Consider the following 22,396-nt stretch of genomic DNA (forward strand, 5'->3'; position numbering starts at 1 on the left):
TATAAATAGGATATAGTTTAGATGTAGTTTTTTTTTTTTTTTTTTTTTTTTTTTTTTTTTTTTTTTTCCAGTAGAGGTCTGGCCAAGTAAAATAACAGGTGATCAAATCATTGTCACTTTGGCATAATGTTTGAAATGTAATATAGTTTATCTGTGTGTGTGTGTGTGTGTGTGTGTGCGCGCGCGCGCGCGCGCATGTACTTACACATATACTGGATGATAACCCCTTACTATGAAGGTCTAAACATCGGGAAATTAAAGTAATTATTCCTAACTCGGTTGTAGTCTCCATAATTTACGAAAAAATAAGAATCTGTGTCAGCAATGCCAGGTAAACCATGTTTAAATTATACAAAATTATGAGTAATGGGGCAGCCTATTTCCAAATTGGTGAGTAATCAAAATGTATTAAAATCAAGTACAGCAATCTCTCGATTAGTGTGCCTAATGCGTTCTTTAAAACAGGCGCATTAATCGAATATAATAACCTATGGGAAAATGTATAATTCGTTCCTCAGATTTCTTTTTTGACGCTTAATTTTTTTTATAAAAGAATTAGGGTGTGTCTCAGGGTCTAGTTAAAGGAAAACCATGAAGCTGAAAGACAATAAAACATATTCAGAATATAAATTTATTATTCTACTTCTTAACAAAGAATTGAGCTAACATAGTTTGACAGGCATTTTGTTTCTTTTTTTCATACAACCGATGGTATGGCCCTATTGCCTCTTCTACTTTTCTGCAAATTTTACTGGTTCTCTCTTCATCAGGGTCAGCCTCTAAGCATTGCTGCTTAAAAACTTCGATTGTACGAAAAAGTATTTTCAAATTGTTTCTGTGAAATCTCTTTTAGCTGACTATCAGTGGTTAAATTTTCTTCATATTCTTTGGGGTCTTCCCGCTGTGCATCTAAATTTAGCAGGTCGGAATTACTCAATTCTTCAGAATGAGGTTTAATTAACTCTTGGACATTGAAGGGAAGAAAAAAATGATGTACGAATTGGTCGCCAATGCACAAAATCGTGTGCTTTATAGATAAAATTTCCAAACTGTTATACAAGCAAAATAGTTATCACTTTAAAACTGCAATGATCATAAAAGAGAAGTTAATTTTCTGACGTTTAATAATAAACAACTCATCCCAGAAGCCGGATTGATTACCCTATTATTGGAATGGATTCTCCTTTTTTGTGACATGCAAAGTGTCGAAGGGTCTCAAATCTGTGGGCGTACTATAGCAGACGGCGGTAAAAATTTGGAACGTAGTGTAGTATGCCATTAAAAATAACTTTGTAAAATGTTTTAAATCGGTAACTAAATTATTTCATTCTGGTGAGTGATTTTTTAAAAGTTAGCCATAAAAATGTATAGATAGAAAATTTGTAAAATGTATATAAGCACACTAATCGAATTTGGGAATAAAAAAAAATGACACACTAATCGGGGGCGCATTAATCGAGGGATTACTGTAGTATTAGAAATGGATAAAGAGACTCTTGAATTCCTCTATCAAATATAAAGCAATGCACTGTGCTTCCAAAGCATAAACATATGAAACAGCAATGCAACCATAAAAAAAATGCATATTCAAGAAATTGGTTTGAGGAAAATGATTTATTCATTTTTCAGTTGGATTTGGATACTTCACCATATTATGGCTTTTTATTGATCTCATAGATCAGCGTTTCTCAACCTTTTTAAAGCCAAGGACCAGTAAAATGCTGAAAACAATTCTACGGACCACTAAGTTACAGAGGAGGGAAAGGGGGGGGGGGCAATCCGCCCCAGGCTGCACTTTTTTAGCATTTAAGAAATCTTGCCTTACTGTCTATAAAACAGCAACTGAACATTGTTGAAGTCCATTTTATCATTATCGACAATTTTGCAAACAGAAAAGCAAGAAAAATAACATTTTAGAATGTTGAAATTAAAGTTTTACTTCAAAAATAAACAGTGTTTTTAATTTATTTCCCTATATGTCATTTTGACTTTTCGTAATTTTTTAAAAATCTAAGTAGGAATTACCAACATTTCAGAAAAATTGTGCCATTTATAACATAATAAATCTAAAAGCATGTTTTGAATACATATGGAAACATATTTTATTAAACAAATATGATCTAATTATGTTACTACTTTTAATGAGAAGCTTAATTGGTTAAGCTTCTCAGCCCTTGCAGAGGTGCTGGATATCTGGCTCAATATTGGTCAAATTCAGTCGAAGATCAGCGCACACACACACGAAGACGATTTCTGTATTTTGTTTTTACTTGAAGGAGCATTGAAAATCCTTTCTCACAAAGATAAGTTGTAGAGAACTGCATGACGATTTTCAATGCTTCTTCAGATAATTCAAGAAATTCACTTGTCACTGAAGGCGAGATCCAAAATCTAGTCAAACCAAGATCACGGAATTGCATTTTAAGTCCACTGTCACTTGCAAGCTCAATTAACTGTTCTTTTTTTGATAACGAAAGGTCATTCTCGAGACTGCAAGCCTGAAACGGATTGTGAACCCACAGAAATTTCTTATAAAAGTTATTCAGAAAATATGTTTCAAAATTCCGTTTCAGATTTTTGAGGTGGTCACAAACACTTTCCAGAAACTCAGGATCAACAAAAAATATAATTTTCCACTAAAAAGGATTCCAATGTTGGAAAAGAATTGTCTGTCTTTTACATAATTAATCCATAAAACCAGTTTTTTCTCGAATGCCTTTATTTTGTCGTAGGCATCAAGAATAGTTAAAAGAATTTCCCTGAAGGGAGAGATTTAGTTCATTTAATTTCGAAAAAATGTCTGAAAGATAGGATAGTGTTGATAACCGTGCTTCATCAACAAGGAGTGATGCAAAATCAGAAAATTACGTTCATTTACGAGTAATAAAACTTTGTGCCTTAATTGAAATAACCTTGTTAGTACTTTGCCCCTGGAAAGCCAGCAAATTTCAGAATGAAGCAAAACTTGTATATATTCACTGCCCATTTCATCGCAGAGTACTGAAAATAACTTGCTATTTAATGGTCAAGCTTTAATAAAATTAACTAGCTTTACAGCGTTATATAGCACAGCTTTAAATTCTGGTGGTATTCCTTTGGAGGCTAACACGCCTATGTATGAAACAATGTACCCAATTCATATCCGGAGCTACTTCCTTGACCATAGAAACAACCCCACTATGCCTGCCTGTAAGGGCTTGAGTTCCATCCGAACAGAAGCCTATACATTTTTCCCGCTGGATCCCTTTGTGTATTATATAATTATTGAGAGTGTGAAATATTTCTTCTCCAGTTGTTCGGGATGACAAAGTTCTACAAAACAGAATATCATCGTGAATGTTGTTATCATGCGCATATCTTACGTAGCATATTAACTGCACATCACTTGTAACATCAGTAGTCTCGTCTATTTGTAACGCATAATAAGAGCTCTTCTTAACTGTTTCGATTAACTGAGATTCTACATCACCTGCCATATCATTAATTCTGCGACCGACAGCGTCATTTGAAAGAGGAATCAAATCAGCATCTTTTAGTAACTTGTTGGTAAACATCATTTTTACCACATCTTTTATAGCTCGAAGTAGCAAATTTTCCCCGATAGAATGAGGTTTCCCTGTTTTCGCTATGTGCAAACTTAAGAGATAGGATACTTCCAGTGCCTTGCTATTAATGGAACCCATGGCTGAAACTATATCTTTCTCATGATTTAATGTCCCTAAGCGTCGCTGAAAAAATTCAATTGGCTTATTTTTCACATCACAATGTTTAGTTTCTAAATGTCAGAGTTTTGCAGGTTTCATGCACTTGTTCGACAACACTTCATAACAAAAAACACATTGAGGTTTCTGTTCACTTTCATTTCCACACCAACTAAACCCAAATTCCAAATATGAACTATTATATTTCCTACTGTATTTTTTCTTGGAACTGCTTGTTTCTTCTTTAATAGTATCAGATTTACTCACCTTTACAACACGTGTATCACAATTAGGGTTAGCATTCCTGTTTCATTTGCCCTTCTTTTCAAAGTCCTAGTTTTAAGCCACTTTTCCATTATTAAAAAATGTTTCCAAAAAATATATAAATATATAATACTGGAGTTAACTCAGGACACGGTTTGTCTAAGTATCATTTAGCACTTCTCAATATATATACTGATGGTTGAAGGAGGGAAACCTTCAATAATAAAAATCAATAAACAACAAACCATTGGTTGAAATGTGGATAACATATGTTCACTTCAAATCTGACAAAACAGCAAGGGAAGCAATAAAACTATATTATTGTTCACTTCATCCCTCTTTTATTATTGTCATTCTGCTGCTACAAATTTAGCTGCAGAATGACGAATAATAAAAAAGGGTGAAGTGAACAATATAGTTTTATTGCTTCAGCCTTTGAACATTCTGATATTTGTTGTTTTTTTAAGTCTCCATTTGATTTCAATAATTTTTACTTATTTAGATAATTAAAAATTATATATTTAATTAATTTAAGTCTGCTGCAGACCACCTGTCCCATTGTCGCAGACCACAGATTGAGAAACACTGCCATAGATGAAAGGATATGCTTATGCACATCATTGGCATGTAAGGTTGATTCATTGCCATGCAAATGAGGACTGAGATTTGGGGGGGGGGGGGTTGCAGGTTGTAGTTGTTTGGAAATACTTTATGAGGAAGGCTGTACCAGAGGTGGATGAAATAAGAGGATGAATAGAAGCAGATTCGGTGTGATGGCAGTTGTACAGGTGCAACAGAAAATGGAGGAATGATGGTTGTCAGTTCACAGGAGCAATAATCATGGAAGGACCTGTAGAATAGAATAGACAGTGCTGATACATGAAGTGAATCTGTAAAAGAGAGAGGAAGGGAGCCTAATTGCTCAACCATAACAGAATCGAGGATTTTAAGTGAAGTTTTAGGTGCACCATTCCAAACGTGAGCAGTATTCTAAACATGGACAGATTTGAAATTTATAGATAATTGGTTGGATGTAAAATAGGCTCTTGAACAAAAGAGAATGCCAAGTTTCTTAGATGCTGAGGAGGCTATTGATGTATTTATGCCAGGAAAGATTGGAGGTAAACATTAGTCCAAGTAAAGAGATTTGATCTTGTCTGGTGATTTGTGTATTACTGAGGATAAGGGTAGGTGAGCTGAAATCTCTTTTGCACAAGAAAAGGCATTACTCTGTTTTTGGTGGTATTGAACATAAGGTTGTCCTTGCTCCATTGAAGTATAGTATGTAAATCAATGTTTAAGGCATGAGTTGTAGATGATTTGTAGTCTGGGATGTCAGAATACTGCATGGTTTGTCAAATAAGTTGAATGAGTGGAGAGTACTATCATCTACAAACTGTGGATAGGATTAGTGATTACTGTGAGTAGGGTGTTTATGTATGGAGAAAGAGTAGGTGATAGGAGAGAGCTTTGAGACACTCCATCATTGCTGGTGAAGATTGAAGAGAAGGAACCATCTACCATGACTTGCAGAGAACAACCAACGAAAGCTGGCTACCAAATACAGAAGGTAGCAGGGAGACCAAAGGATGGCAATTTAATAGGCCTCAATGCTACACACAGTCAAAAAGTTTTGGAAATGTCAATGGCACAGGTTTCACTGAACCTTTCCATGGTTTGTATCCAGTGGTGGGTGATTTATTGGCTGAATTTGTACTGGTGGTCACTAATTAATTGTTGAGCATTCTAAGTAAAGGAGTTGGCTATTGATGACTTTCTCCATAATTTAGGTGATGACAGAGGCAATGAATCAGTAGCCTTTTTTTGGAACAGGATGGATATGAGATTGCTTCCATGCATTGGGATAAGTACCAGATATGCATAATACATTATAGAAATGACTGCAGGCAGGATGGGTGTTAGTTCTAGGCACAATGTTTGAGAACAGTTGGCGAGATGCGATCAGGACCAGAAGATTATTTAGTAGTTTTCTGATCTATTTTTGTTGAAAAACTATAGGAGGCATATGGTGCTTGGATTCCGGTATTGTAAGTAGTGATTTCTCTTGATCATCTATGCAGAAATTTGAGGAAAAAGAGTGAGGTCAACTTTATATTTGGATGAAGTAACAGTAGTGCCATCAGTATGAGAGAGATGGAAGTGCTGGAGAGCAGAAGTTGCATCCAGTGGCCATAGCGAAGGACCAGAAGGTATGGCTTCCATTTGAACAGAGACAAATTTTTTGCTGTTGGCCTTTATGAAATTGGATGTGCTTATTACTGATTTGTATGCGTTATGTGCTTTGGTATAAGCAGAGTATGAAATTGGAGTTCTTGATGCTAACCACATCAAGTATGCTTGATGTGGTTAGCATCAAGAACATGCAGTAAGCTGAATTTTTTATCTTCAATTGCTTGGATACATTTTCAGTTGAACCAGGGCTTGGAATGCAGATGAAGATTATGGGGGATGAAAAACTTCATACCAATGAAAATAATTACTATAACTTGTTCACAGTAGATGTTAATGTCGGGTGAGTGGAAGCCATAGTCAGACCAAGGAAAGGAGAAGGAAATTCTGGAGGTCATCCCAACTGATTGCTTTATAGTGCCAGAGGATGCAAGGTCGGGAGTGGTTGGAGGAGGGGAATTCTGCGAGAGATGGTGACCTTTATAGTGTATCTGGAAGGAGAACTGGTCAAAAAGAAATCCAGAGTATTTGAGCCAGAGGTCAAAAGCAGGAGATTTTAAATTAGCCATTCTCTAGTTTGGGCATAGTAGATGTCCAATGGCTGTGGTCTGAGTTGCTGTCAGGAATGAGATGGTGAATGTTGTGTTCTAAGATTTTATGTATGATATATAAATTTTGAATTAAATTGGAGCTTAAACACCATAATATATTGGATTTCATTTTGTAGGGAAGTATAAATCAGAGGCCAGAAAAAGTGGATGGAATCAAAGTTTGATAAAGAAAATACAGACAAGGTCATAGAGTTACGGGTAGTGGATTTTTGGTGGGATAGAAACAGAATTAGGGAAGAATTCCCCCCCCCTCCCCATCAGAGTTGCAATAAGAGACAAAGAAACTCTTCTAGGTATTATTAAGAAAAAGATTCGTCCAGTCATAATATCTGACTGCTGGCAGGCCTATAAGTGTTCAGAAGATGAAGAATTTATCTGCAAACCGTAAATCATTCGAAACACTTTGTAAACCCAGTGGATAAAGGTATTCATACCCAGACAATTGACGGTTCATGAAACTCCATGAAGAGATGTAAAAAACACCATGTAGGATATATAGCTGAATATCATTTTAAGAAAAGTATACTTGGGTCATTATAGGTACCTGAATTCTTTTTATCTACATAGGCCACATTATCCCAGTTCATAAAATTTTTTTTAAGCCTGGAAAAGGCCTTTCTAAAGACTGATGAACAGAAATCAAGTTCAAATTGTTCACCATACAGAAAGCTAATACCAGAAATATGTGTATCTAGAAACAAACACTGAGTAGCAAATTTGTTCTTAGGAAAAAATATCCCAGAGTAAAACTTTTATTTGAATTTTTTGTTTTAAAAAAAGTTATCAGTGGATATATATGTGGTTTCAAATATATTACAGAAAATGTGCTGCTGTTATTTAATTTCAAATAATGTTAACAAACTGAGAGGTGACCTCCACATAGCCTTGTATAAAGAATGCAAAAAAAAATCAGGACTTGACTTAATGTCCATTTCTCACCTTTATTGGTGGAAACCAAGAGACAGTAATGATGATGAAATGCCATGCTGTGTGGGATGTTGCTTAAACAAGGACCTTGCTGTTTTCATCAGGGAAGAACTAGAACTAACAGTGAAAAAAGTCAGTTATTCTTTTTATATACCGATCCTTACACATAAAAGGTCACAAGATGTCATGGAGGAGAAATTTGAGATTTATAGTGTTAGGATGTTGAGTAAGAGAGTAGTGTTTTGAATGGGGGGGGGGGGGTAACCTATAGGCAAGTTTCTTGAAAAACTGGGAGTTGTAATCATTAGGAAAGACTGTTCCAAAGAAGAGGTATATGGAATGAAGGAAGATGAGACATTGGTTTGATAATTTGGAGTTGCTCTGTTTAGGGATTTGACCAGTGGCTGCTTTCACATTAGTAGAGGAAAATGGAGATGGTAGTGATTTATATAATGTTAGGATGTTGAACAGGAGGGAAGTAGTTTTCGAATGAAAAAGAATACCAAGTTTTTTTTAAGGCTGAGAAGGTTGATATATGTTTATGCTAGAAGTGAAAGTTAGCCTAAGAATGGAAAACTTATCTTGCCAAGGATAGTACTGTAATTATCAAGGTTATCAACTGCCATTGATTTGGAGATCAGAATTTAGGGTTGTGGAAGTTGATAGTCTAGAAATTTTGGTGATGTCTGTACTGTGCATGTTTTGTCAAATGAAAAAGAGTGCATTGTATTAATTTGCACTAAACTGGAAAATTGATTTTACATTCATTTTAGAAATTATGGACTTTACAGCAGTGTTATAACTATTTTAATTTCCCGACATTTCGACCTTCATGTTAAAGTCATCATCTGGAGTATATACAAGGACAAGATGAGTTGCATTTCACACAGTAAGCTAAAGAAACAATGATTAGATCACTGGTTATTCTACTGGCATGACCTCTATTGAAAAAAAAAAAAATTACAAATTAATTATTTTTAAAAACTACATCAAAGCTAAATTCTATTTAAGATAACATTATGGGCAACTCCAAAGAGTCCTTAGACTCATCGAGGCCCTAAACATCATGTCAACAACTATTCAGCTTCCACACAGCATCTATCATACTTTGCCTTGAACCCACTCACAGTCATGGCACCCACAACAGACTCTGGCAACCTATTCCACTCATTCACCACTCTCCATGCAAAAAAAAACCTAGTTCTAACACCTTTGCTAACAACACTCTTGCCCAGTTTCCAAGGATGGCCCCTAGTCCTCCCACCACCAGACCTGTTCTGAAAAATATCCTCTGAATTAATCTTATAGAAACCCTTCAGTAATTGGAATGTCTCAATCATATCACCCCTCTTCTGCCTATCAACCAATGTTTGTAACCCACAAATCTTCAACCTGTTCTCATAAGGTTCATTCCATAGACCTATCATCTTGGTCACTCACTTCTGGATCCTCTCTACCTCCTCCCCATCAAGAAGAAACCCTGGTGCCCAGATCTGGGCACAGTAGTCAAGATGGGATCTTATCAAGGCTCGATACAGAGGAACAATAACTTGCTCGTCAAAGTATTCTTCAGTAACCAAGTGATTTGATGAGCTGATTTAGCCACTTTTGCAAAGTGCCCCCTAAACTTCAACATCCCCAAATCTCTGGATTTGTCAATTTCCTAGAGTACAGTTCTACCAATGTGGTATACTGCTGCTAATCTTTTCACCCCAAAATGCATAACCTTACATTTGGCCACATTAAATTGACATCCATTCTCCTTAGCCCAGTCCCCCAATCTATCCAAATCATCTTGCAAAATTTTGACATCATGTGCATTCACTATTGCTCTACCCAACTTTGCATCATCAGCAAACAAATGAATAGTTCCTTTCCAATATCATTAATGAACAAATTAAATAGAAGTGGTCCAAGAACAGTACCCTGCGGCACACCACGAGTCACAGGCAGTCTTTTGGACTCTACGCCTGAATAAACTACTCTGATATCTTTCCATCAACCACCCTCCTGTCCATCTCACCAACCCTATATCCATCCCCATATGCTGCAGTTTGCTGATTAGAATTCCATGTGGTATCCTGTCAAAGGCCTTAGCAAGGTCCAGCAGTATGACTGTAAACCCATTACCCTTATCCAGCTCAGCCACCACTGTGTTATAAAACGTGAGCAAATTACTGAGGCATGATCTACCCTTCACAAAACCCATGCTGTCCCCCATACAGTATCTCGTTATCTATCCATTCCTGTATTCTTATCTTGACTACTTTCTCCAAAAGTTTGACTCCGGATATGCCGATCGGTCAATAATTTGCAACAGCAGTCTTAGAACTGCCCTTATGCAGTGGTACTATTTTCCCTCTTTCCACTCCCTCGGGACGAACCTAGATCCGAGACTCAAATTAAACAAAATGGTCAAGGACACCGACATTTCTTTTGCCGCTTCACGTAAGACCCGAGCTGGTATACCATCAAAACCCACAGATGTATTCATATTAAGGTTTTGTAATATACTATTCACCTCAGTTCCCGTATAACCTGTTGGATCTTTCATTCCTGCAATATCACCACCTGAATGATATACTCTTACAAAGCACTCGCTCAGTAATTCCACTATATCAACTAATTCAGTTACCTCCCTACCATCGGCATTCCTTAAAATCATTCTGCCATATACATTTTTTCTTTTACTTGCAGCATGTCGAAAAAACTGTTTGGGATTCTCTTTAGCTTGTGTGGCTAATTTCCTTTCATAATTAGCTTTTACTTTCCTTACCACACTCGTTACCTTTCTGGTCTGTGCTTCATACTGTTCATGTGCCTGCAGGTCACCTTTCTCCTTAAATTCCCTTTTTTTTTCCTTTTTTTTTTGCAGCTCAAGCTTAATGCTGTTATTCGTCCATTTAACCCCTACTTGATTTACTATCTGGACTCTAGGTATACAGTCAGCCATTCCTCCTTCAAACACTCCTCTACCACTTCCCATGCACTATCAACCTCCAGCCCTTGCAGTTTTACATGCCATGGCGCTGAACCAAGCAATCTCCTTGTCATACTCACTAACCCAGTACTTCCACATGTACCTTTTCTTAATTGAAAATTCCACACATTTGGGCACCTCCCAGGTCAAAACCTTATGGTCACTCTCACCAATCGGTGGTAAAGTGGTCATATTCATTACAGTCAAATTCCCAGATGCAATTACTAGGTCAAGCACTCTCAAACTCCTAATATATTCCATTACATGCTGTCTCAGGTAGTTATCCCTTAATAACTGCATAAAATCCAATTCCTTCCTCCCATGTGTCCTCTCCTCCTTCCAATCAATGTTACCATAGTTGAAATCCCCCATAATAATTACCCTCCTTCCGCTCATTGCATGTGTGTCTATGCATACTATCCCCATCATCTGGTCTATAGCAGCACTCAACTGTATATTTTGTTCTGCTTGTCTCAATCTCACACCAAATAACCTCAAATGTGCTCTCTTCACTATCCTGCAGTTCAACTTCAATTCTCTTTAGCTGCAGTTCATCAGCTATCAATAACACTCCTCCCCCCCATTTTTTTCTCTCTGTCCCTCCTGAACACACTATACCCTTCAAATTCTATCCCACTAGCTATATCATCTGTCAGCCATGTCTCACTAATGCCAATAACTTGTGGCCAGGAAGAGCCAACCAAGGCCAAAAATTCTTCTTGTTCCTAATACTCCTGGCATTAGTATACATGAAGTGCAGAAGCCTGTTAGGCCCATCCCTATCTTGATGCCCTATACTAACTATCCCATTCTGATTTGTTGTCTTTCGTACTAGCTCAGGCATATTATTCACATTCTAACATTCAACTGCTGTTGAATGTAACTCTGCACACCAAATCCATCCAGATGCAATCCATCCATCTTATATAAGTCCTTTTGCCCATCAAACTCACTCCACACCACTCCTCATACATAACTTGTGCATAAAGTCATTTGCAATCTATCATACTGCAGCAACAGACTCACTATCTTAACTCTGTCTTTTCTTTTGCTACCTCTAGTAATTCCTTCAAGTCTCCTCTCGTAGCAAATTTATCTCCTTTCAAATCATTCGTTCCTGCCACTACTATCACCCTCTGCTTTTGCACTCTAAACAATCTCACAGGCTTCCTTAAATTTGTGTTCATACCATGTTTTGGTGTAATGTAAACAATTGGTGCTTTTCCAATATATTTATATTTAATGTGTCACATTAAATATAACTATGGTGAAGCTGGCCTTTCTGATCATGCCCTGAGCACTTTACATAAAATTGATTGGAAAAGCACCAGTTGTTTACATCACATCAAAACATGGTATAAACGCAAATTTAAGGAAGCCTGTGAGATTCTTATCAACCACCCACATCTGAACAATGATGGTCTAAAAATCCCAAGCATATGGAAGGCATATTCTACCCATGGAACATTTCTTCTTAAGAGTTGACTATAAACAGGATTGTAGATAATCCAGAATCCTAAATCTAATATAACAATTGTAATGTTAAAAATAGGACATCATTGTTACTGTAAGAAAACTATCTCTAAGAAAGAATGTTTCTCTCATGTTATCTTAAATAGAATTTAGCTTTGATGTAGATGTAGTTTCTAAATAATTTAATGGTTTTTTTTTGTTTTTTTCCCCCCACAAAGTCATGCCAGTAGAATAACCAGTGATCAAATCATTTTCTTTAGCTTACTGTGTGAAATGTAACTCAGCATGTACTTGTATATACTCCAGATGACCTCAATATGAAGGTCGAAACGTTGGGAAATTAAAATAACGCAGCCGTAAAGTCCATAATGTCTAAAATGAATGCTGATCACCATGCAATACTAAAAAAAAGGTTGATTTTATATATGTATAAATCTTCTTCTTTGTCTATAATCTCTTATGCTTTTAAGTGTCAAGATTTTGCCAAAGAGATTTCTATGCTGTCCTGTCCAAGGCTTGTTCTTTTGCGTCTTTTCAGTTAATTCCCCCCCCCCTTTTTTTTTTTTAATTTCCTTTTGCCAACCTTTCCTGGGCCTGCCTTTATTTCTTGTCCTATTTTCTGGCTTTCATATATAGTTTTTGCTGGAATAAATGTATTAGTCAGGGAGATTATGTTGAAAAATAAAAATAATTTTGAAATTATAAATTCGTTTTTTCATTGTTGGGCCAAGAACTTTTCAGACCACCCTCATATATAACTTAGTGTATTCTGGAATTCTGATTGGCTACAAAACATTGCTGGGTGGACAGGACCAGTTATGTTATGTGACACAGCAGCAATTCTGAAATAATCAAAAAACAAGTTTCTTTATATCAGAATTGATATAAAGAAATATCTTGGAAAAATAAATACTTCTTTCTCAACTTTCAAAGTTTTAATATTAACTGTTCATATTCTATAACTAGGTAAGAACTAATTACCACTGCTTTATCTATTTTAAGTTGGTCACAATCAACTGGTTACCTCACAGTACGACTGAGTGCTCTCTCTCTAAAGATGATGCATGCATATCCTATCACCTCAAGTTTGTCTAAAGTGATGGAGCAGGTTATCAACAGTCAACTGCTTTTAGCACTTGGAGAAATGCCATCCAATTATAGGAGATTGCCTGGCTTATATTACACCTCTGGACCCATTCTATAGAAAGGTTTGAAGAAACCTGTGCCTTGCTCCATCACTTGGCCTGCCTCGTTCTTCTGTAATAGGATTGCTACTTTTATCTGAGATTGATCCCTACATGTAATGGTGTTCTGTCTTCAGACTTTTCCGTTAATGCCAATGTTTCTCAAGGCTCTGTCATTTCACCAATCCTCTTCCTGATTTATATAATCAACCTGCTCTCATTGAATGCAAACCCTATGCATGGTTTTGCTGATGATAACACACTCTGCTCATCCTACTCCTGTGACAAGCATTGCAGTGCTCAAACATTTCAAGCTTCAAGATCATTTGTAATAAGTGCCCTGAATAATGATCTTCACAATATCCTTGATTTTGAATGTGAAAAACAACCTAGTCCACTTGAGTGCTTCCAAAACAGTTTTTGCTTGTTTTCTTGGGGGAAAAAAAACATCATCAAATTCCTGCCATGTACCCTCAAGGGGTGTACAGGATATGATAGTACTACATGAAAAAAAAAATTACATCATTATTAATTTCCTATCTACAATTTTCCTCCAAATCAGCCTGTTACTTGTCATCACTCCAACATTATCAGATCTTATATTTCTATCGTCTAAGGCACTTTGTACCGTATCAATCCACCTATAAAAAAAACAAAACAAAACAAAAAAATACTCAAATCTAATCTCTTTTGAAATTACTCAGCTCAACAATTAAGACCAAATCTCGCTCTTAGATTGTTACTCCAAAAACTTTTTCCTGGCATAATCATATCACTTCTATAGCATCATAAGCTTCCAAGAAACTTGGCATCCCTTTTTACTTCTCTGCTGAACTACCTATGCTATATCAATCCCAAATCTGACCAACCTTGGAATACTGATCATGTTAGGTGGTGCACCTAAGACCTTTAAAAATTTTTGATGCTGTTCAGAAAAGGGTAGTTTGGTTGTTTAATGACTTCTCTTAGACTCTCTTCAGCCACTTTCCCATAGAAGATTAATTTCTGCATTGTATCTCTTCTACAAACATTTCCATGTTCAGCAGAGATTTGCATCTATTAGGCTCCTATTTTTTGCTAGATATACAGGAACTTGAACAGCTATTTAACATTCCTTTATAGTCAAACTGCACACTCCCAGTCATCTTTCATTCCAGCCATCTCAATTCTGTGGAACAGCTTTCCCCACATTTCCAAATAACCACAACCTCCACCAGTTCTTTAACTGTTGAATTACTGATTACTCTTTTCCTGACTACACACACACACATGACCTTTATTTGCTCTAAGCCCTTCTGCCTTTCATGTGTGGAGTAATATTTAAAAAAAAAGTATTTTTGATAAATTTGGTGCGTGTGTGATGAACATAGAGAAATTTTAAATATTTGCAAAATGTCATTATTAAATATTCATTTATTGTAAATGGCAAAATACATCAAGGTTACAATTAAAAAAACTTATTACCAAAAGGCACCAGCCAATTCTACAGGTTTGGTTCCATTGAGACATCCAAAACATTTTTTGGACCCACTGTTAAAGCCACTATATTAATGTCTTATTGATAGACAAGTAATACAGTTGCAATAACAATTGAAATAAAAAAGGATAACACTCTTCACTGCTTCCTGAGAAATACAATTAAGCCACTAACCACACTAATTCTAAGGTTCAATTAAGGTTTTGGCAGTCAGTTTTTTTATTTAGTACATAACAAAGCAGAGCTGTTTGTTTTACAGTGGATTCATAGCTGCCCTTATAAGTACATAACCACTGATCATGACAGTATAATTTACAAGCAACTTAATCAGTGTACAGGAGAACATTTAGATCTTATCAGGAACTGAAAGAACAAAACCATTATCAAGATACTGAATTTCTACAGAGCTGGAAATGTGAGATCTCTACTCTACAGTTCTTGATCACTGCATCATTTATTCACTTAACAATATTAATATCATTATATGAATAAAGTTGGAAAACCATTTTAGTATGTTCACACGTTGGTAAAAATCAGCTATTCAAGTTACTGCCAACAATTGATTTAAAATTGCTTAAATTAGTTCAGATTTAGAAAACTAGAGTATAAGAAATTTTCCCAATAATATTTTTACAAGAAAATTATGTTATCAAAACTGTATATTAAATTTCCACTGCTATTATGAACTTAAAGTTCTCTCTCATAACTGACTTATGTTATATTAAAGTTTGGTGTACATCTGCTTTGAAATAACTGTCTTATATATACATACATAGAAAAATACAGTCATAGTAATTACATTAAGACAGTTACAAAAACTGAGTTTATGATTAGAATTTAGTGGTTTTATTTGAAGCAGTAGAAATGCTGGGGTTAACAAAAACATGAATCTTACATTGCAACTTTGACTAATATCTATCACAATTTTGCCACAAGGATGGGGAGATAAATTCCTATATCCAAATTTTCCTCCCCTTTATTTAAAACATCTTTAGCATTATAGATATTTGGAACTAACAACTTTCCTCCCCTTTATTTAAAACATCTTTAGCATTATAGATATTTGGAACTAACAACTAAAATTATCAAATATTATAAAAACTATTTATAATACCAAAGTTAACTGCACCAACAGAACAGCTGAATGAAAGAGAAGTGAACACAGGAATTGGAAGACAAGGGTCAAGCATAAGAATTGAGCATTTAAAAAAAAAAAAAAAACAGGAAGACTGACAACAGTGAACAAGAAGAGTTCTCTGAACAGAGAAAATACAGGGCATGACTAATAGTGGTAACTTAGGATGTCCAGCTACACGAAGTATGCCAGTAATATTTTGAAGTAGTAAGTTCTCGGAGAATAGGATTGCCCAACTAATATCTACGTGCAAAAAAGCATGATAAAGCAAATTCATAATTATATCTATGTACTGCTATTCAAACTTGTAGATGAGCATTGTATAATTTTTCTTTTTATTCAAGATTTTTGTAAGAATGAGACATGTCACATTCTTTATTATTATTATCATCAGTCTTACATATATGTTCTTTATGTGACTTTTACACATTAATAAGCTAACCTGTAACTCCAGAGAAAGTGGAACTAGTTACCTCAAAAATATTTTGCATCATGACATTCATTTGCTCCCGTGATTTTGCTAACATTATATATGATAAGACCAGAAAAGGTATACTGAAATGAGAATACACATTTTCAAGGCACATACCATAAATTTAAGAGATTGGCAACAGCAATTACCAATTATTCTTTTATGGAAGTACATACAACATCTGCATACATTTTCAACTGAACAATGTCATAAGGAAGTTTGTTGAATTATAGGCAATGCAACTAAAATTGTTTTTTCTGCAGCTGGATTTGCCTATTTTACAGGATAAAATCTAAAGTTTCTTGTAAGAAACACTGCTATCTCCTATGAGGATCTGCCAATATAAGATGCTACCTCTCCAGCCTTCTTGCATTACCAATACTATTAATATCCAACAGAAGTGTTCTCACAGATGCATAGGCCTAGTGGAATAATTGTGTGCAGTATCTTAAGACACATCATACAGACTACACACCAACAGCTGCTGAACATATTGAAAAAGTATTTCAACTATGTTGAAATACTGTGTCAGTCACACCCTATTCACAAATCATTAATAATCCTGAACATATTTAATATTAGTTAAGGATCAACTAATCCACTTCAAACCTACAGTTTGTTGGATAGAAAGCAGCAAGAAAGATGATGTTATTGGCCAACCACACTAGCTTATTTTGGGATATTTATATTGTATACAAACAAATTTGCACCAACAATACATTTGCCAAAGAAGCAGTACTAATGAACAAAATTATGATGATGGTTAACATGATATTTTCTTTGCTTGATAACTTTGGAAATAAACTAACGTAGAATTAAGAATAAAAGATTACAGCCAACTGTAAACTAAGGGGAAAAAACAAATCCCACTGGGCAGTAAATGTGGCATAATGTATGCTGACATAGTCCAACAAACAGCTCTGACTGCTACTTGTTCAAATAAAATCACTACTACATAGAACAATACAGATATCGAGATAGGCTTCTTATATTTACTCACTGAAACAGAACAAATCTATTCCATTATAAACAATCTAGGAACACACACTTAAAGATAAACACATTAAGTATATTTTAAACTATTGCACATTAATAAATGGCTAGTTGTTGATGCACAATGAAGGAACATATCTAAAATTACTTCAGTTAACTGAGGTAAGGGCATAAATTGCAAATGGAGTACAATGGTACAAAATACATGTTTGTATATGCATAATAAAATATTTGGTGCACAACAATGCATGTAAAGAGTGCACAAAGGAAATACAATGCTTAAGTATTGCTACATATATTTTTACTATTACTTTGACATTAAAATAGAGAGGAATGTAACTGGTACATAAAAAAGATGGAATATATATCTATTACCTGAACTGTACAAATACAATTAAATTTTATTACAAATTTTAATTTTTTTAAAGCCTTGATTGCTGGTTAGCAAGTGACTCAAAACACTTTCCAGTGTGGCTACTGATTTTTATATATTAGCTTGCAAATTTTAAGGTATTAATCCAAAAAGTGATCAAAATCTAAGAATATTTCCTTTTTGATATATTTAAAGTAAGTAAGACTATCACTTGAAGATATCTAATAAATTTTTTTAAATACGTAAGACTAAGGATTGAGTTCTTGATAGAATTGATTTTAATAGCAAAGTCAAATGATCAAAAGTAGCTTTGTGTATACTCATAACTTCAGGATATTTATTCTTAAATATAATATATATTTTAAAAAAAACTTTTCAGAAAGATTTCTAAATGCTGTATTTAGAAAAAGAATAAGTATCCTGACCCATATTACATGAGTATTATGCACAGTAATTCATGATATTAAAAAAAATTCGAATTTCTCATTCAATAATACAAAAATGTTAGATTTCTTACTGAAAACCTGCAGTCATATGAACTATTATACATTTATGACAAGGCCCTTATATTGGAGTCTTAAGGTTCCATTTTCCACCTATTTAATTCACACACAATGTGACTGCTATATAGTAAATAGATGTCAAAGCAGTATAAAAAAATTAATGAAGAAATGTTTTTCATGCACTAATATTAAGGTATGAAAATCTTTTTGCCATACTGAATTAAAACATAATTAAATTATCATGATTGCAGCTTAAGTTATAAAATTACATTACTAAGCTCAACTTGAGAAATTGCACCATAGTTCCAAGTAGATAACACCAATAAATAAGCATAAAACATGATATACAAGTGCACTAATTTAACATCTCATTAGTGAAAGTATATTTAAATTCTCTTTACATTTTAGGCTTCTTAAAATTAAGGCAATAAAGTTATGCTCATAAACATATTCAAAAAAAAAAAAAAATCACCACTAATTCTTCTGCCTACTACATCTTAAAAGACACTTAAGATTCAAGTGTTTTTCTCCACTCCTATAAAAAAAAAATAAAAAAAATTTAAAAAAACTGAGAAAATTATACAAGCATTCTCTAGTGACTGCTCCATCCACAAAAGTTGTAATCCTATTTCACATAGTATTGCAGACTGGCTAAGGATTAGATAACTCAGAAATCCTGCTCTAAACTTGAACATTTTCTTTCAAACCACTTCAGGACTCTTCCACTCAAACATCTGTGCCTGCAATGGGATTTGAACTTAATCTAATGATTAGAGAACAGAAGTATTAATCCACTTCTGTCAGTATTATTCAACAAATGTTTAAAGCATGACAGTTCAAATCCTACAAAGATCCCACAAGTTTTGTACATCTTGTAAGTTTATGATAAGTGTCAAGAAGTAAATCAAACTATGGTATAAATGGAGATCTTCTACAAAGCTATTAATTATATGTATCTTGTATTTAAGTAAGTCAGCAGTTAGAACTGAAGAAAGTGCATGATTATTTCATGTTAAATCCATTGTTAGGGTTTGTATACTAAGTGCTCTATTGCTATTTATAGTCTGTATACATTATGTGAAATCCAAATGTCAAAACAGAGAAAATTAAGGCAAGTTCAAAACTATGCATATATGACATCATAAATAAATTAACAGATCTGGTATGACAGCTACTATAAGAAATGATAAAATTAGGCAGGGAAATGCAAATAATCAAATGCATTTTGAGTAATATGCTTTAGCTACTGTAGCACAAGTTTTTATTGAAGATAGCAACTTAAATACCAAATAGAGAAACATTTGACAGGAAAAGAAAGATAATACAGTTAAATATCTAGTTGGATAAATATGTATGAAATGATAGAAATCTCTCAGTCCCTAAATTAGCACTATACAAGATCAGTTAACATAATATTGATCTCAGAGTTGGAGCAAAAACAAAACAAAGACAAAATGTTTTGAGAAAAATTCAAGCAGCGAATGTACAGCATCAGTAGAAAAGATTAACGAAGTAGTTGTTTTGCTAATTTTTCATCTGTTTATTTTATAAAGCAAACAGATATATACCTTAGAAGATAAAGTAAGAGCTGATTATGAGACCTAATAAATAATAAGCCAATTTAGAAGAAAATTGTTATAGAGAAACTAATAATGAAATGTATGCTGAACTGTATGCTAGTAAGTGATATCTTTATAAGCAATACATTGAATAATACAGGTACACCAACAATTTTCCATCAATACGTGATCCATCACCACCTTCAGTCCAGTCAAAATTACAAGAGGATGCTTGAAAATTTCCACACACCTGACTAGTTAACTGGGCCATTCACAGATTCTGTTGTGTTGTGTGTATGCTTACATTATTTACATCTACATTAGCTGGTGATCTCTTGATTTTGAGCGATTCTTAGCTTATTTGGGCTTGCATTTTACTAGAACTAGGTTTTCTAAGCATGGGGGCCAGTTCACAATGGTGGTGATGTCAAGCATAAGCCCATGTCCATTTGTATCATACAATGCATCTCATTTAATTACTTAATTCACATTTAATATTTAATTTTCTAGTCATCCACGGTGCTTTATAGACACAAGAGGGATATAATAAGTGGCCAAGAGGTGTAATGAAATTATTACGTGATCTCTGTTGGTCTGGCAAAATGACTAATCTGGCAGGGCTCTGGAACCATGGGTGTTAGAAAATCAGTGGTGTACCTATAATAATAAAAGACCATATGCTACAGTTAAAATGGTACGTTATGAATTCCAATCCCAACAAAGAATTTGAAAATGCGAATTAAAGGAAGTGCAAATATAGTTTTTAGAAAGTCATCTCCACTTCAGTATTAAAAATCAGAAATAGATCCTCTCATATTCCAAATAAATTAGCACTTCAGAATTAAAGATGGACAAAGCTACCATGGGTATTATGCATCATTCACATCAACTATCCAGAACATTTTCATCTGCTGATAAGCAATCAACAGTAAGACTGCTTATTGAAAATTAAAAAATAAATAAATGCCTTAACAGCCATTTCACAAAATATTTACTATTAAAACTTAACATTGCAAAATGATTTATAAAAATTGTTACTACTTAAGAGCTGTCTTCAAAAATTTCAGAATATATTTGTACTGTGTAATAATAGTAACTAGCTTCATTTGTAAAATACTCAACATTAAAAAAAAAAAATCCTTTGCTACTTTAAAATCTTTAGGAACTAGACAAATTAATACATAAAGCAACTTTATCAATATATACATCATAGCATAATACTATTAGCAAAAAAGCAAAATATCACATAGTATTCCCCTATTAGACTAGTTTCATGTTAAAACAACTGTACATATCACCTTTGCCTCAGAAGGCAAATGCTTCGGGGGGGTCCCCCGCCTCTGGAAATTCTTATTAAACACACATATGTAAAATGTTTTACCACCATGCAATTCTTTAAAGCAGTTTTTCTTTAATTAAAAAAAAAATGAGAAAAATAGTCCCATTAAGGTAAAATATTTACACAACACAAAATGCCGAACCATATAGTTCACAGTCCAACAACACAATTTCATATATAATACAAATATTACAAGTCCCTGATATACATCATAAGCTATAGCAAAGTAATGTTCAGTCACAATGTTTCCTCTTCAAATAGTTTACTAAAATAGTTTTTTCTTTGAAGTAGGCATCAATTCGGGTTTTCCCATATTCCTGCAAGAAAATAATTTTATTTTTTGTGAAATAGCATGTTTTTTAAAACATATCAGTGAGAAGTTACAAATTAACTATGTCAGAAATCAGTCTTTGTTAATAAGAATAGGTTTCATTTTCAAAAAGCATGTCCTACTAGAACGAATTATTTCCAGTATTAAACCACACACAAAGATGTCAAATTGATACTGTTTTAATTAGACTAGTTTCATGAAAAACTTGGTTTTACTTCATCAGTAAATAGCACAAATAAATTAGAAAACTAGAAGGAAAGTAATAACAGTTAACATTTCTAGTGAAAAACATTTGAAAATGCTTAAACAACAAAAGCATGCATTTGCTGTTATGCTGGCTGCTGTATACTACTGGTGAAAGTGTGTCATGATGGATTAAGGAAGACCAGACTATATATAAAATCAACCCTTGGTTTTTGTTATATTGTAAAGGATCCTTTATCGTTTCAGTTGATTCTTTGAAAACTCAAAAGCAGTAATCAATGGGGAGTCAGTTTGTTGCGATTCTACTAGATGCTTTGTATCCGTTGTGTACTATAAGCCCTGATTTGTGCTGTTTTTCTTTATGTTCTTGAAGTGTTCCAATCAGCATATTCTCACCAGATCTGCCAGTTTGTCCTATGCAGTGTAGATCACAACTGTTCTTACAGATAGCTGTTTTTTTTTTTAAGTGGTAGATGTGGAGGTTTCCGATTGGAGATTTTGTTGAATGGTAGAAGCAACTTTTAGGTTTGTTTGGCAAAGCAACCTTGCTATTTTATCTACAATTGATTGTGTGTGTGTGTGTGTGTGTATATATATATATATATATATATATACACACACACACACGCAACAAAACTGGCAAAGATTCTCAAGAAATTTAACTTCAAAACGTGCTATAC

At 34.3% G+C, this 22,396-nt stretch overlaps 1 protein-coding gene across 2 annotated transcripts in view; it reads right to left on the bottom strand.

Annotated features, from left to right (window-relative positions):
• Positions 1–14,725: 14,725 nt before the first annotated feature.
• Positions 14,726–22,396, bottom strand: part of LOC150104892 (choline/ethanolamine kinase-like) — a 210,467-nt gene continuing 202,796 nt past the window's right edge. For both annotated transcript variants that reach the window (XM_090395413.1, XM_090395412.1), the window contains one exon: positions 14,726–21,498. In XM_090395413.1, the coding sequence (XP_090251539.1) occupies positions 21,415–21,498 (84 nt within the window). In that variant the 3' untranslated portion in view covers positions 14,726–21,414. The remainder of the gene's footprint in view (positions 21,499–22,396) is intronic.

Source organism: Typopeltis vanoorti, chromosome 7, assembly GCF_054136105.1.
Source record: "Typopeltis vanoorti isolate ZY-2024b chromosome 7, IOZ_Tvanoo_1.0, whole genome shotgun sequence".
Classification (NCBI taxonomy): Eukaryota; Metazoa; Arthropoda; class Arachnida; order Uropygi; family Thelyphonidae; genus Typopeltis; species Typopeltis vanoorti.